At 50.6% G+C, this 16,435-nt stretch overlaps 1 protein-coding gene across 3 annotated transcripts in view; it reads right to left on the reverse strand.

Annotated features, from left to right (window-relative positions):
* Positions 1 to 16,435, reverse strand: part of NTRK3 (neurotrophic receptor tyrosine kinase 3) — a 292,308-nt gene that overhangs the window by 139,156 nt on the left and 136,717 nt on the right. For all 3 annotated transcript variants that reach the window (XM_039217016.1, XM_039217007.1, XM_039217000.1), the window contains exons 7-11: positions 16,013 to 16,154; positions 15,334 to 15,630; positions 6,762 to 6,785; positions 5,278 to 5,339; positions 4,130 to 4,232 (exon numbers count right to left, since the gene is read on the reverse strand). In XM_039217016.1, the coding sequence (XP_039072947.1) occupies positions 4,130 to 4,232; positions 5,278 to 5,339; positions 6,762 to 6,785; positions 15,334 to 15,630; positions 16,013 to 16,154 (628 nt within the window). The remainder of the gene's footprint in view (positions 1 to 4,129; positions 4,233 to 5,277; positions 5,340 to 6,761; positions 6,786 to 15,333; positions 15,631 to 16,012; positions 16,155 to 16,435) is intronic.

The following is a 16,435-nucleotide window of genomic DNA, read 5'->3' on the forward strand; positions in this document are numbered from 1 at the left end:
TGGTGTCAACTCTGAACCACGTCACTCCCAGCCCCAGAATGCCCTGGCACAAAAGAATTAGTTGTTAAAATACTGAAATGTTTGTATGTATTTACCTCCCAGTAAATGGCCCCTGCCCTGCCTTTCCCAACCATCCCAGGATCCAGCAATCCAAGAGTTAAACCCCAGACCTGGAGGCTCCCTGCTCCTGCTGGGGGCGCTGTCTTCCATTCTGAAAGCCAGTTCCCACAGCAAACCACACCAAACACTTCAAGGATCACCCCCCTCCCCCGCCCCCGCTCTAAGGTCACACTGGGCTTCAGCAACAGCCCAAAGGAACCCCCACTGCCCTAGCTCAGAATCATTTCAAAACCTTCCTGATTCTAAGAGATGCCCTCCTGTACTAATGTGATCCCTCTTCAAGCCAATGCTGATCAAGAAGACAGCAGGTGATCAAAGTAAAGAGGTGTCTGGGGCACCTCTGGGTGGCTCAGTTGGTTAAACGTCTGACTCTTGAGTTGGGCTCAAGTCATGATCTCACGGTTTGTGAGCTCGAGCCCAGTGTGAGAGCACAGGAACCTGTTGGGATTCTCCTTCTCTCCTCCCCAAATGTGCGCACGCTAACAAAATAGACAAATAAACTTTAAACACACACACACACAATAATATGTTCTGTAAATGTACACATTTATAAGCACACATAAACCCGCCCATGCATATATATGTATACTTTCTCCTATAAAGTACGTATCGGTTTGTATCACATTCTGTACGTGACCACTCTTGGGTGTGTTGCAGTCATTAACCATGCTGGTTAAGACTGTTATGGCACAAGTTCTCTCGTCCAAATGAAGTTCATTAATAGGATCTATATAAGAAATACATGGACTTTTGATTTCTAGATGTCTAGGAGTGCAATTTGCGATCTGTGAAAGAACAAACAAAACAAAATATATACGTATATGTGTATATATACACAGAAGCATAAGAATGAACTGGCTGCCAGCCTGGCCACTCGCATCACCATGGGGTAGAGGCATCCTGCGGGGTGTGAGCTGGGGGGGGGGGGGAGAGAGAGGGTCAAGGGCGGGAGGACACTTGCACAGAGACAGCAGAGAAAGAGAGATGGAGACACAGAGAGACAAACACAGAGGACTGATGGAGACACATGAAGCCCAGGCTGGTGGCTGTCCGCGGGGACACTCCGATGGGCCTGGGGACGGGACCTGGGGTGACAGCTAAAGCAGATTTCATTGACTAGCAATGTCTCCTCTCTCTGTTCTAGGAATAACACATTAGATGCAGACAGAAAAACCAAACCGTAAGAGTTACTTGTTCTGAGTGGTGGGAACAGGAGTATTTGTTACACCAACCTTTGCATTTTTGTATTTTTTATTTCCAGGAGGAAGAAAGGTTCCTGTTAACAGTCTCTCCTCATCCAACCGATGCGTTCCAGGCCTGTGGGTGTGGATGCTGCTGTGATTTCTGAGTCCCCCCATCATCCCCACTCCATCTCCCATTGCCCTGACCCCTCCAACCGCCAAAGTCGCCCTTAGTAGCCCGTTACAGAGTTACAAACACACTGTGTTTCTTTTATGATTAAAAAGACAGTCATCCATTTCGAGTTCAAAGAGCATTTGTCAGACACTGCGCCAAGTTTCAGGCATCCCGGGCTGAGTGATCTGTGGTTTCTGGTCCAGCAGGACAGACAGAAGGCACTGGAATTAGTACAGAATAGAAGCATCCTTACTAAATACCGTGTGCGACAAAGGAGGGCATGACTGAGGAGGACAGCCCTTCGTAGAAGGGCAATAAAAGGAGCCAGAAAAGGCTTGTACATAAAGAAAAGGAGGGAAATTATAACCACGGAGCCCCTTTCATGTGCCAATTATACATAAATCTCAATACTCACAGCAACCCAATCAGGCAAGAGGCTCTCTGCGAGGGGTTAAGTAACTTTGCAGAAAACAAAGAGCAACTGAGTGGCATCGCAGGGTCTAACCCAGACTTGAACATTCAAAGCTGAGGATGGGGTGGACATCAAGAGGCGGAGGTTCACCCGAGTCTGAGCGGGGGGCTCCTGGTCCCCACACCTTCACTCTCTTTCCTGGACCGGGATGCCTACACGCAACAAAAGATCAGGGTGTATGCAGCCTGGGGCATTTACTTACTCCTCCTAAAATGAGGCACAAACCCAAGTAATCAGGAGTAATAAGCACAGAGACATGCAGGCTGAATCCTCCACAAGGTCAGCGCGGGACACACCTCCACACCTGGCCTTCCTCAGGCTGCCTGGCGCTGGAGTAGGGGATGTGTCACTCCCACCTATGGGGACATGTCCTCCTGGGCCATCCAAGGAGGCAGCTCAGCCCGGCGGCCGGGGAGCGGGGGCTGAGAGAGGCTCCACGGACAGCTGAGGGGAAGGCACCGCCCTCGATGCTGCCTAATCCATCCGACATGGGGACACACACCGTTCCAGCAACCGGATGACAATTAATAGGAAAAACCTGCTCTCTCAGTGCTGCCAAGCATGTCACAGGGTCTCAGCTGGTGGCGCGCCTCCTCAGCGAGGAGCAAAAATGACCCGTTCTTCCCTTTGCTCAAGGCCCTGAGGTTTTCTCAGGTGGGAGAAGAAACAGCTAGGAAGAAGGTTCCTCCCACAACCGGAAAAGTTTGCACAAGCCACAGTCCGTGCCGGGATCGAAGGCTTGGGGCTCCCATGGTGGTTTTCTTCCTCCACCTCTGCAGAGCCCTGTCCGGCACAGGGAAGCCCCTTCAGATGAAACATCTCCAACCAAGGTGCCTCACAGTGGTCTGATCAGGGGGCTTCGGGCCAAACTTCTATCCTCCCCTTTTATAATTGGCCTGCGCATGTATCCCTTGGTCAAGGTATTTCATAGGATTCAGTGAAACCTGGCTTGCCTCGCTGTGATTTGGTTCAGCTCAATCAGGAACGGAAAGAGTGTACAGAGGCAGGGAGCGTCTAAGAAGCCCATAGTCTGCCCTTCTGTTTTCCATCTTTCTATTTCTCTACAGGTGTCTTTTGCTGAGCGTCCACATTCTCAACTTTTGGGGCAGTCACAGGATATTTGGAGAACGTAACAGAAAAGCAGGACGAATTCCATTCCCAACCACCCCGCGGCCCCACAGCCACATACGTTCAAACACGTGCATGAGTTCAGGGGACCACCGTCTCTGTAGAGATCATTCTTGTGCCCTCTCCCCTTCAGTCTCGGAGTCCCGGCGTCAGGACCCTCAGTACAGAGACCAGTTCATGTGCAGAAACTGCTGAAATTCATCTTTCTGGATGCCATACTCTCCCCCGAAAACCCCAACCTGGATCCTCGCGCGGCAACCTCACAGCTTGTCAGATCTTTCCATCATCCTTCCCGACCCACCGCTCATCTGACACCAGCCATAAATGGAAACCCCAGAGGAGAGTAGGTCTTGAAATTCAAGTTTCTGCCTGAGGACTGGTACCCAGCCTCCAGGGAGCCAAGTGGTCAGCTCGTCCCAGGGACCGGGCAGATAGATGCGAATTCGCTGTATTAACCCCTTTTGTGCCACCCCCCTACCCCGAGCCTTGGTGGAAAGCCTCAGGGCACTGTCCACCCCACCCTAGCGGGCCGAGTCCCCGGCACCATGGAAGCTGGCCAGCAGATTCAGCAATCGTGTTGATCTTGGCATCGCTTCCAGGACGCCATGTAGAGTGACGTGCGGAAATGCCACGGCACAGGCCACTTCCCAAAGCCAGGGTCCACCGCCCCCCAGCTCGCTGTGCTGATACCTTCTCGTCCCAAACCCAAGGCTCGGTGCAGATGAGAGAGAAACTGAGGTTCCTTCAACAGGGAGTCCTTCTTCTCACCAACTGCCTTCACACACCCCCTCACACAGCAGGCCAGCTACACGACGCTGTCAGCAGTTGGCGAAACCAGGAAGCCCACAGTCTGGCCTCCGCACACACCAACACGCTTCCAATCCATCAGTACCAATGATAAGGTGTAGACAGGAGTCTCGCCAGGACCACTCAAACACACGACCAGAGAGGCCCTCTTGGAGAGCAGAGGGGGACTTAAAGCAGCATCTTTTGATCAAAGGACCACCCCCCCCCCCCACCGCGAGGCCCTCGCAAATGAAAATCCCACCTTACCCTTCATTCCAAATTTGGACCGGCGGCCGTACTTGTTGATCATGATAAAGAGAACCACCAACAGGACGCAGGCGAAAGCAGCCAGTCCGACAGCTATGGATACCTGGAGGGGCCAAGAGCAGACAGCTGAGAACAGTCACAGGAAACCCACTCACGCCCGAAGGAAAGCGGCCCCGATGCAGGCACAGCTGCGGCCCATTCAGGACTTTGCGAAGACTCAGTAAAGTCTTCAGAAGCAGTAATTCATGAGATGTTCAGAGCGTTCAAAGGAAATTAATTCCCCAACTGGATGAGGGAACATTCCACGATTCAGCCTCTCATCTGGGAGCCAGTGTCAGCAATTCCAGGGCGGATTTCAGAGGGCTTTGTCTATTGTTTCCTGTTGTTTTTTTAAGTTTATTTATTTCGAGAGAGAGAGAAAGAGAGCACAAGCAGGGGAGGTGCAGAGAGAGTAGAGAGAATCCCAAGCAGGCTATGTAATGTCCGCTTGGAATCCAAGGTGGGGCTTGAACTCATGAACTGTAAAAATCACACCCTGAGCTGAAATCCAGAGTCGGACACTTAACTGACTGAGCCACCCAGGTGCCCCTGGTTGTTATTTAAATTAGCCAAAAAAAAAAAAAAAACCTATACACCTTCACACTGACATTCTTTACAGAATATTCTTATCCAGAATGTTCTAGGAGATCTGGACTCTCAAAAAGCCTCTTTACTCTCTTCCCCAGGGATATCTCTGGCTCTGAGAGTCGAGCAGGGGAGGTGGGGGGCTTGAAAACCCCACCCGAGGGTATGTTCTGAGCGACTCTGACTTTTCTAAGAGACTTGTGTGCTTAGCCTGCCCTTCAAATTAGGCCCATCCAGGCTCCTAAGAGAGTGGGGGTTTTCTAGTTCTCTTCCAAACCCTAGGGCCTGGAGCCGATCCTCAAAGACTTCCTCAAACAATGACTTATTCTCATCAAACAAAGAAGGTTTCAAACACCTGAAAGGAGGCCATTCATCACAGTGTGTGTGTGTGTGTGTGTGTGTGTGTGTGTGTGCGCGCGCGCGCGCTCCAAGCAAGGTAAAATTCCAGGGCGTCAGCTTCCAAAACGAACCCTGAAAACAACTCCGTTAGTGAACACCTTCCCCTTGATCAAGAAGTGACTCACCCCAAAAGTGTCTTCCTCCGGTTTATGGGTCACAGTGATGGGCGTGGGGCTCACATCGTAGACTGAAAACCAAACAGAAAAGGAAGAGGTTGGCTCTCAGTGGCCACGAGGGCCTCAGCCACCGTCCCCGCCCGAATCTCAGGGACCCCTCTGGAGTTTTGCTGGTCCCTTAGCACCAGACCCTGACTGTAGGACCTCCCCAGGCTTCGCGGGAGTCTCTAGAAACCAGGTCCCCGTCTGGCCGCCTGCTGGCGCTAAGAAGCTCAAGGGCAAACTCCACAAGGAATAAAATAGCCTCACTGCCATCCCTCCTCCCCACCCCAGAACAAATAATGTCACCTGAGCAACGTGGGCCATGAACTATTAGGTACAAAAGTGTAGAAAAACTGGTTTGGGATCCAGGCTAGGGTCTGCACTGGGCACAGCTCGGTGGTGATGGCAGCTTGTGCTGATGTCTGGCTACCCTCTGCGGTGGGCTCTCCGCCCATCCCTGGCTCTCCCGTGCCCCTCCTCTCTCCCTTTACTCCTTGGCGAGACCCAGGAGGCCCACGGCTCCGGGAACAACCCGCTGCCCACCCCCCACCGCAGATGTCAGGACACAATAACAGCTTGGGGTACAATGCAAGTCCACCTGACCAGGAAGCACCACCTTTTCCCAGCAAAGCCTGGATGGGAAGCCAAGTGTCAATTTTTCCTCTGTCTCAAATCACCTTCTGACCAGGAAATGGCCCCAATTCAGATATCACAGGAGGGACATCTTGTGAGATGACAAGTCCTCACAGACCAAGGACAAATAAAGGAATCACAGATGACATTCTTATCTGTGCCAAACAATAAGGGGTGTCCTCAGTAGGACTGTCCTGTATCTCAGCCCACACACGGGGCAGCAATGACAATGACCATTGGCTCTCCCACAGGGGAGAGAAGGAAAAGCTAATACAGGTTTCCCCACAGCCATGAGCAAAACACCAAATTCTTTTAGGATTGTCTAGTCCTAGCCCCAAACCGCTTATAACCTGAGCCTCGATAATTCCATGTGAGGACACACAAGTGTTATCATGAGAGTTCATAAATCACTCACAAGATAAGTCCCAGCCAGAGTCCAGGTCCTCGAGCAGGTAAGGAGAAGAGGTATAGACGTTCCCCGTCCTCTCCACAAGAACAACAGGGCTGACCCACAGGGGTCTCCCACGGGCATGTGAGACCCCCACACCCCTCCTTCCCATCCAGGCAGGGAGACTCACAACAGGCTCAGATCTCAGAAAACTCCCTGGGAGAAACTGAGGCACAGATCCCAAGAAGTGTGTGCCTGAAGCTGCCCAAGAGGTATTACTACTCTCCAGCTACCCTTCACAGTTCACTCAGATGCTCTCAGCCGCTGCCATGGGTCTGGGGAGGGCCGTGGAACAGGACTATGTGGATTCGACAATGACTGAAAGTACCAGAATACATCAGCTCCAAAGCAAAAAGGAAAGCAGACTTACTAGAGACAAAGTTATCCGTGCTCTCTGCAAAAAAGACAAAGAGATAATTAACAAGTGTAATAAAAACCGGAAAAGATGCACTCTATCTTCCTAATAGCTACGACCTCCCCCCTTCGCCAGGACTCTCCCATTACCCTAGCAACTGAAAACTAAAATCCTTGACATGACCACCCTTCCTCCATGCTACACAACCCCTTGAGGAGGTGGTCTTCCAAGTGAAGAAGGAATGATAAAGCTCCCAGCTCTGAGGGAGGTGGCCCGGCCCAGCTGGGGTCTAGGAGATGGAAAATTAAAACTGGACATAATGTCTCATCCACAATCTGCTATCCTTCAGGTGCCCAGAAGGCTAAGGATGTTCGTGGTACCTCAGAGCCAAGAAAGGCTGCAGGGGTGGGCTCCCCCAGACCTTTCTCGAAAAGGTCAGTAGCCATGACCCTAAGACAGAACTCCTCACACTGATACGTGGGGGTTATTCTGCCAGGTCCCTGAGGGGTTCCTGGGAATCCCTCTATAAACCTGCCCATCCCCTGGATGAAAACGTGTCATTGGATCTTTGCCCCTAGAAATGGCTCACCTGATAGTGAAAGCTCGTCATTATTAGACATTGATGATGAGCCAGGGGCTGAGCTAAATGCTTTATATAAGACACCACTCAATCCTTATAACCATCCTAGGAGGTGGAGAGCATTCTCCCCATTTAACAGAAATAGAAACGAGCTTACAGAGATTAAGGAGGTAACTGCATCTCACTCATCCAAGAGGGCACAGAGTGAGCTGAATTCAAAGCCAAGTCTGAGTGTTTAACCACTCTACCAGAGATCCTCAAATTCTAGCAGGGAATAGAATCATCTAGGGCATGATCACTCCCTTTCTCCAACCGAAGGAATGAGGGCTTCCTGAAGAAATGCATAATGTCAGGCCTGGGCCGGAGATGCTACAAGATGTGCCTGAGACACCTTATAGTACTAGAGAGTAAGAAAGTGCCCCCAAATTGATGGGGGCATGGGGAAAGAACACAGGAGCCAAGGTGAAGGAGCTTCTGATAACCAAATTTGGGACAATTGAAGCAATAATATAAATATAGTCATGGATTGTTAGGCGCTGAATTATATCCGCCCAGAATTCAAACGGTGGGGTCCTAACCTCCAGTTCTTCAGAAGATGACTGTGCTGGGAGGCAGGGTCTTTAAGGAGGCAATTAAGTTAAGATAGTCATTAGGATGGACATGAATCCAGTATGGCCGGCATCCTTGTAAGAGGAAGACATTAGGACACAGACATACATGGAGGGAAGACCATGTGCAGACACAGAAAGAAGACATCCATCTGGGGCTGCCTGGGTGGCTCAGTCAGTCAAGCGTCTGACTTCAACTCAGGTCATGATCTCACAGTTCGTGGGTTCGAGCCCCCCATCAGGCTCTGTGTGGACAGCTCAGAGCCTGGAGCTGCTTCAGATTCTGTGTCTCCTTCTCTCTCTCTGCCCTTCTCCAGCTCGTGCTCTGTCTCTGTCTCTCAAAAATAAATAAACATTAAACAAAAGTTTAAGAAAAAAAAAGACACCCATCTGCAAGCCAAGGAAGAGAGGCCTCACCCTGCAGATGTCTAACCTCCAGGCTTGGGAGAAAACATATGTCTGTTGTTCAAGCCACCCAGTCTGTGATACTCTTTTCTGGCAACCTGAACAAACTACACAATCATAAGTCACAGGACAAAATAAATACCCATGAGTCCATACCAAAATAAATAAATAATTGAATGAATGGGGAGAAAGAGAAAGCTCTTCCTTACAGTAGAATTCCACTCAATAAATAAAGAAGGAATGATGGAAATAGAAAAATTACCACTGACAAATAAGTACTGTAATAACTATTTCAGGCAAGAATCATCAATGAATGCTAAAATTAATGTGTGAACACACGATAAGAAACAAGACATTTACAAAGTTTCAAAATATTATACTCATTTAGTTACAAATGGAAAAAAAATCACTTTGCGGGGCGCCTGGGTGGCTCAGTCGGTTAATCATCTGACTTCCTGACTTCCTGACTTTGGCTCAGGCCATGATCTCATGGTTCGTGGGTTAGAACCCCACATCGGGTTCTGTGCTGACAGCTTGGGAGCCTGGAGCCTGCTTCGGATTCTGTGTCTCCCTCCCTCTCTCTGTCTCTCAAATATAAAAATAAAATTTAAAAAACATTAAAATTTTTTAAAAAATCACTCTGCAGTGGAGAACCCATGTTGACCAAATTAACGTCACCAGTGGTAAGAGATACAGACGTGCCCCCTGATACGATGTCCGAAAGGGCACAGCATCATTTTCTGTGGTGTTTATGTCAAAAATGCATGAACTGGTATTTGACTGTGAGATGAGAGCAGACAAACCCAAATTGTGGGGAAGTCCACAAAATAACAAGGAAGTATTCTTTAAGAGTGTGCCGCTCAGGAAAGACAAAGACAGACTGAGGAACCATCCCAGACTGAAAGAGAATAAGGTGACATAGCATTAAGTGCAGTGGATGATTCTGCCTAGGACAGTGGACGCCAGTGGACAAAAATAAAGTCTGTAGATTCGATAGGAGTGTCAGTGTTAATATTCTGCTTTTGCACATGGGACTGTGTTTATGTAAGATGCTAACACTTGGAGAAGCTGGGTGATGGGTATAAGGAAGTTCTTTGTGCTATTTTGTCGCTTTTGGGGGTAAATCTTAAAATGGTTTCAAAATGAAGAGTTAAAAACCTTAAATTTTTTTTTCCAAAAAATATTTTTTTCAATCAACCTAGATTATTGGTCCTCACCCCAGAGATTGAGTCAGGAGGTCTGGGGAGGGCCTTGAGAATTGGCATTTCTACCAAGTTTTCAGATGCTGCTGCTGCTGCTGCCAGTCTCTGAGAATCACCGCATTATATTACATCTACTCCTGCCCCAAGCCTACCACACCCTGAACAATAAGAACAACAAGAACGACTCATTCATTCATTCATTCATTCATTCACTGGCTAAATCCTCACGGTCATTGTAATTATGGCTCATGAAGCATGCACCAGCAAGCCTTCTTCTCTAACTAGCTGTGGAGAAAGTGATGCTTTCTGTGAAGGACTCTAGAGAAAGTCCTATTTACAGGAAATCTGCCATGAATAGATGGCCTCTGTTATCACCAATAGCTAAACCACGGGAAGAGCCCAAATGTCCATTGGCTGATGAATGGATACAGATACTGTGGTGTGGATATTACTCAGCCATCAAAAAGAATGAAATCTTGCCGTTTGGAATGACATGGATGGAGCTAGAATGTATTATGCTAAGTGAAATAAGTCAATCAGAGAAAGATAAATACCGTATGATTTCAGTCATATGTGGAATTTAGGACACAAAACAGATGAGCACATGGAAAGGAGGGGAAGAGAATAGAGAAAAACAGCCTACAAGAGACTCTTACTGACAGAGAACAAGCTGAAGGCTTGAAGGGCAGTGTGTGGGGGATGGGTTAGGTGGCTGATGGGGATTAAGGAGGGCACTTGTTCTGGTGAGCACTGGGTGTTGTATTTAAGTGATAAATCATCGATTTCTACTCCTGACACCAATACTGCACTACAAGTTAACTAACTGGAATTTAAATAAATAAAAAATAAATGGCTTGTCTACTGTCCATTTTGCACCATTTGGGGAAGACCAAGGGAACTTTCTCCAAATTCCTGAGCCTGCCCTTCATGCTACTACCCTCTTGTAAACTGCAGGTAACCAAATGCCTGATTTGTGGAAAGGACGGAGGAGAGGGGGCCCTGGCCTTGGCTTCAGAGCCCGAGGAAAGAGAGGTGCCAGATCAATTTGTAATTAACACTTATTTGCATATTTCTCATAAGGCCCCTATTTATTAGAGAATATTCTCATGTCAGCCAAATGTTTTGGCCATGTCTGTGAACCCTGCAATCTCCCAATCAGCCTACGTGCTCAGCTCCCTTGCTGGAGCCTGGGAACATTCTTCCATCCAGGAAGCACGTGAGCTTTGGACCAGGGAGACCTTGTGGGTCCCCTCTAACCTGTGGGATTTTGCACTGGGGGAGGACGGCAGTGCCCAGGAATGGTCCTCACCTCTGACCCCACAAGCAGCCAGGGAGGTGACTGGACTCACATATGCCACAGTGCCATCTGGACGTGAACGCGGCGGGTGTGGGCATGAGGGCAGTGTTCCCCCAGTCCCAGACAGCACCTCCCCAGGTCCCAAAAATCATCCAGAAGAGCCTTGTGGGGAAAGCCAGCAGGGCCCAGCAAAGGGAGGAGAGAAGCAGCCGCTTGCATCCAGACAAAGAGACAGCCGGAGACGTGTTGGCGAGAACATCGGCCCCAGCCTCAGATGTAAGAAGGGAGCGGGGAGGCCACGCCACCCCTCCCTCTGCCCAGGAGCCCTGTCTCTGCACCCCTGCACTCAGCTGCTGGGCACTCAGACATGGGGAGAAACACTCCCCTCCCTCCCCGACCGGGCACCAGCAGCCTGGGACCCCATGCCGGTTTCCACAAGTTCCTTAGGAGAAGGAAACCAGCCTAGACAGGGGCTGAGGGCGCAGGGGCAATGACTTCTCCCTTTGTGCCCCGCGTCCTGAGGGGGCTCTGGTTTCTGCTGTTGTAAAAATCTCAGTGAAGGAACCGGACTCCCTGGCCAAGCAAAGAATGAGAATTTTAGAGCTATGATGGGTCATGTATTCCTAAATATCCTGTCAAGTGTATGCGTTGCACGTGTACAGGCAAACACACACACACACACACACACACACACACACACACACTTTGACAACATTCGCCTTCTATCACATCTAAAGGTCTCCAACTTCACATTCTCTCCCCAACGCCAGCCTTCTAGCTACCACCTCCCACTCTGCTGTCCCCCCCAGCGTCTCCTGTGACCTCCGCTCCTGACACTTGAACCCCTGATTTCTCGTGGCTTTCCACTCTGACACTCTGATCCCCTCTGGCACCCCCTCTCAGGTCCCAGACCCCCAAAGAGGATTGAGCCCCATGCTTCCTGACCCAGCCTCCATCATCAATCTTTCCAGGGACCTCCTCTACCAAGGTTGGATGCCGTGCTGAATGTTCTAGTGCTTCTCTTTGCACAGCATGGATAGTTTGAAAAAGACAAAAAACACAAAACTTTTCCAGAACAATTTTATTTTCATGTCCTACTCAGAAAATACTTACTGACGGAACCCTCTGCATTTCCAGAATGCTCCGTTAAATATATTCATTCCAATCCAATCTCTCTGCGGGTCTCAGGACCCTAAGGAGTCAGGAAAAGAGACCCTCACCTTTAGATCTTGGTTTGCTCTCAAAACAGATCCCCTTTCAGTCACCCTTGTGGGTTTTCAAAAAAATTTTAAAACAAACGGCACTTTGTGCTTACATTGTGCCAAGCACAGTCGTCACTACTTTAGGTGGATTAATCCACTGCGTGTGAGCTAATCTTCAATGCCACCTTTGAGGGAGAAGCAGGGGGCTGAGTAATCTCCCTGAGATCAATTCGGGGGGACCATGAACCTTGGGAGCAGGGCTCCACCAGCCTGCAGGCGACACTGCCTAGAGACCACCCGTTAGAACTGACAGGCTCGACCAAAGAACGCTGGTTCTAAAACTTCTACATCCATCGCATCCATGCACATCCCAAGAACCCCGGTTTAAGAGCTAACAACTGTTGAGCCCTTGTCAATAAGGCAGAGCTAAACCCTTGGCACATGGTCACTGCATTTCATCCTCAGGGCCACCTAGGCAGGAAGCTAGTGTTCTTGTGCCCATTCTACAGATGAAGAAGTAAAGGCAGGGTTGTGATCATCCTTCATGACACGCCAATCACATACCATGCCAGCTCCTTTCTAGGAGCACAGGCCACCTGTCTGGCAGGGTCTTGGATGGGATTTGCACCTCGGTCTGTCTGATTTCAGAACCCTCGCTCTTAACCTCCATGTTCTGCCTGCCGGGGAGCGAGAGAGGATTACCTGTGATAAGTATAAATAGGACATCCCAACACCCTCTTCGCAAAAGAGAAGAGCAAGACTCCACAGACAGCCTTATAGCCAGGGCTCGGCACGGACAAGGCTGACTGCCCGCTCCTCTAGATAATTTACTCTCCTGAACGTTTAAGACGTTTTGTCGTCTGACATGGCTGGCCCATCTTTTCCCTGTCACTGCCTTTTCATCATGCATTGATTCCTTCAGATTCATAAAACAAGCAAACCTCCGAGTGTTATGTGGAAACTAATTTGACAATAAACTATTTGTAAAAAAAAATAAAAAATAAATAAAATAAATAAAAGTGGAAATTCACAATTGCAAAAAAAACAAAAAACAAAAAACAAAAAAAAAACAAGCAAACCTCCACACAGAGCGGCCCTGGCAGGGCTCAAGTGGCTCTGAGGAAGTGCCTCTGGGTGGGCAGTTTCCCTTCGAGCCTCTCTGTGACTCTCTCCTCCCTCCCGCCTCCTGTGGCCACAGCCCATCAGACACCAAGACAGTGGATTACAAATAAGGGAGCACAGAGTCGCCTGGGGGCTTGTTCTGGCCCCACCCCAGGGCTTCTGGTTCAGCAAGTCTGGGCAGGACTCATGGATCTGGTTCTAACACACGCCCAGGCAATGGTGATGCTGCTGGTCCGGGGACCCCTCTTTAAGGGCCACTGGCCTAAGGAGAGTTGATAAGGTGGCAAGCATCTCCAGAGACCTTGAAAAGGGGCTGCTGTGTCTCCTGGGGACAGAAAGGGTATCTGTATGGCTGGGAAGATGCAGAGAACTGCTCTCAGGACAGCATCCCTGGGGAGAAGCCCAGAGTGACTCACCCTCCCTCCTGAGCATTCCAGGACTCCCCGCTCTCTCTAGGCCCAGGAGCTTCTCTTTGGAAAGATGTTGCTTCAGGGAACTTCATTCCTTGCCCATCAGGGAGCGTGCACTCTCCTCTTTAAAAACTAGAATTCATTCTCTCATCAATAGACACACAGGCAGGGCAAAAGGCTTGGCCTGACTGTGTGGCCCCTAAGAGCTAAGTATCTCTGCATCTGAAAGCTGCTGCTTCCACGGTGCCCCTGGGACTTTTCCAGCTCCGGAAGCAGGGATGGTGTGGCCCATGGCGGCAAAAGTCCCAAAGGGCTCTGCTAGGCACGCCGGGGGTGAGGCTCAAAGTGCCGGACCAAACAGGACCACCATGGTCTTAAATGCCAGTGTGTTCCGGACCCTCACCGGAGCGACCGTGCACCGCCCTCCTCCCCCGGGGCCTCAGCGGCAAGAATGTGGCCTCCCACGCAGCTTCATTTCTCCAGTTTCCCTCTTGGAGCCTCCAGCGGGGGTTTCCCTGCACTGAGATAAATAAGAGTTCTTGGAGCTGCGACTTCTGTTATGTGTGGTCTCTGAAGTCACCTGCATGTAAGCAGATGCAGCACAGTGTGTGCACGTGTGTGTGGGTGTGTGTGTGCACACACACGTGAGAACGGTCTTCACAATCCCCTTAACCTCAGCAGAACCCCCGAGATCTGGAGACTGAAGGTCATCCAGTCTGTTCCCAGCAGAAACCACCAAGGTCATCAAAGACACCGGGTTTCATTGACAGAACCCCATCAATTTCTGAACCTACGAACAGATGCTACCAACATGTGCACGAAACTCTTTGGGTGTTTTCTGCTCCTCCCACTTAGGAAGGTATTTGAAGTACCTTCAAGTACCTGAAGCCCAGGCAGAAAAAGACAGAGTCGCCTTCCGAGCAAACAAAGTTCCTTCAATACTTCAATTACCACCCCTTGGTCCACTTAGCGTTAGCACCGCCACCGGCTGATGGCTTCAGGGACTCCCTCATGAGCTCACCACAGAAGGAGAGAGAAAGCTCAGGGCTGGACGCCTACACTCTCACCGCCTTGCTACTAACCAGCAAGCGGGAGGCTCAGTGCACCCATCTGTTAAATGTAGAGGGGAACTGGAGAGGCCCTGAAGCCCCTACAATGGGAGGTCATCGAACCATCATTACAGGACAAAGCCTATGGCATGAGCCTTGCACACCTTAAGTCGTTTAAGAGCCATGCGATTCTTACAGGAGTCCTATAATGGTATAATCATGCTCACTGCACAGATGAGGAAGCTGAGGCTCAAAAAGGCAAACTATCATGCCCTGAATTTCACAACCCATAAAGGGCTGGGTAGAGATTCTCCGTCTTTCTTGTCCAACTCTGAGTCCCTCTCTCTACCATAACGGGGCACGTCCATAGGCGCACAACCGCACACTTCTGACGGGGGCTGGCTTTTCTGTGACACCTGATGAGAAACAGCAGCTCTATCTGATTTACACAAAATGCTGGTGGGGGCTGACTATGCCCCAGGGTGAGTTTGGTGACCCAAAGATGAAGAGCTGAGCCTTCTCTCTACCACTGCCCCGCCCCCTCCGGGAAGGAAGCCGTCCTTGCCCCGCCCCCTCCCCTCCCATCCTTCCGGAAGGAATCCATCCATCCACGCCCCACCGCGCATGCTCCCGGAAGGAATCCATCCATCCACGCCCCACCGCGCATGCTCCCGGAAGGAATCCATGCACCTTAAGGCCGCACTGCCCTCACCTGGGAAGGGCTCTTTGAGGAAGTGGCCGTTGATGGTCTGGTTGGCCGTGCCCAGCGGGTTTTTGGCAATCAGGGTGTAATTGCCGTTGTTGTAGTGGGTGGGCTTGTTGAAGAGCAGGCAGCCCTCGGACACCTCGCCCTCCTGGTAGTACTCCATGTGCGTGATCTTGGACTCCCGCAGCGGCTGCCCGTTGTGCAGCCAGTGCAGCGTGGGTGGCGGGTTGCCGCGCACGACGAACTCGATGCAGTGCTCCAGCCGCAGCTCCGGCTCCTCCAGGCTCACCACGCGGGGAGGGTCTGCGGAGGGATACATCGGCTGACTCCCGGGCTCAGAGTCTCCCGCGTCCCAGGGCAGCCTTCCAGACCCCGGGATGGCAATCCCAGTTCTTCCCCACCCGGTTCTGAAAAGACTGGGGGCAGACAGGAGGGGAAGGGAGGGCTGTCTTTGCCCAAGGCTCCTGGGTCCAGCACACCTGGAGGGCTCCTTCCGTGACCTTCTAGGGGGTAACAGAAGGTGGACTTGGGGCAGCTTCGGAGTGTCCCGAAGACACAGAGGAGGTGGAAGCACACCACCTTCTGAGGGACACAGGCAGCCTTTCTGGAGTTACTGGCCAGGGACTGACTCCTACAATACCGGCCCCTGCCTCCTGCACCGCCCTCCCCAACGGCAGCCACTCACAGTGCACGGTGAGGGCGACGCTGGCATTGCTCATGCCCACCACATTCTCCGCAATGCATGTCAGGGTGAAGCCGTTGTCCTCACTTGTCACGTTTACCAGCGTCAGGTTGATGGCGTGCACATTGGTCCAGTTCAGATTGGTCTAAGGCCCCGACAAAAAGGAGTCGTCAGTTTCTACAAAGTGACTCCTCACCCACCTCCCAAACACATTCAGGAACCAAAAAGAAAGCTGTGCAGCAAGTAAAGGAAGTGTTTCCTGCTGCTGTGCTCACTAAGTGCCTGGCTCTCTAGAGCCAAGAGCTCAGGAGATCCTCACAGTTACCCTAGAAGGTGAATGGTAGCCTATGCCCATTTTACAGATGAGAAAACTACGGTGCTGCGAAACTGATTGGCACGTTTAAGATCAAGTTGGCGAGAAAGAGT

The sequence above is a fragment of the Hyaena hyaena genome, unplaced genomic scaffold (assembly GCF_003009895.1).
Source record: "Hyaena hyaena isolate Hyena2069 unplaced genomic scaffold, ASM300989v1 scaffold_13, whole genome shotgun sequence".
In the NCBI taxonomy this organism is placed as follows: domain Eukaryota; kingdom Metazoa; phylum Chordata; class Mammalia; order Carnivora; family Hyaenidae; genus Hyaena; species Hyaena hyaena.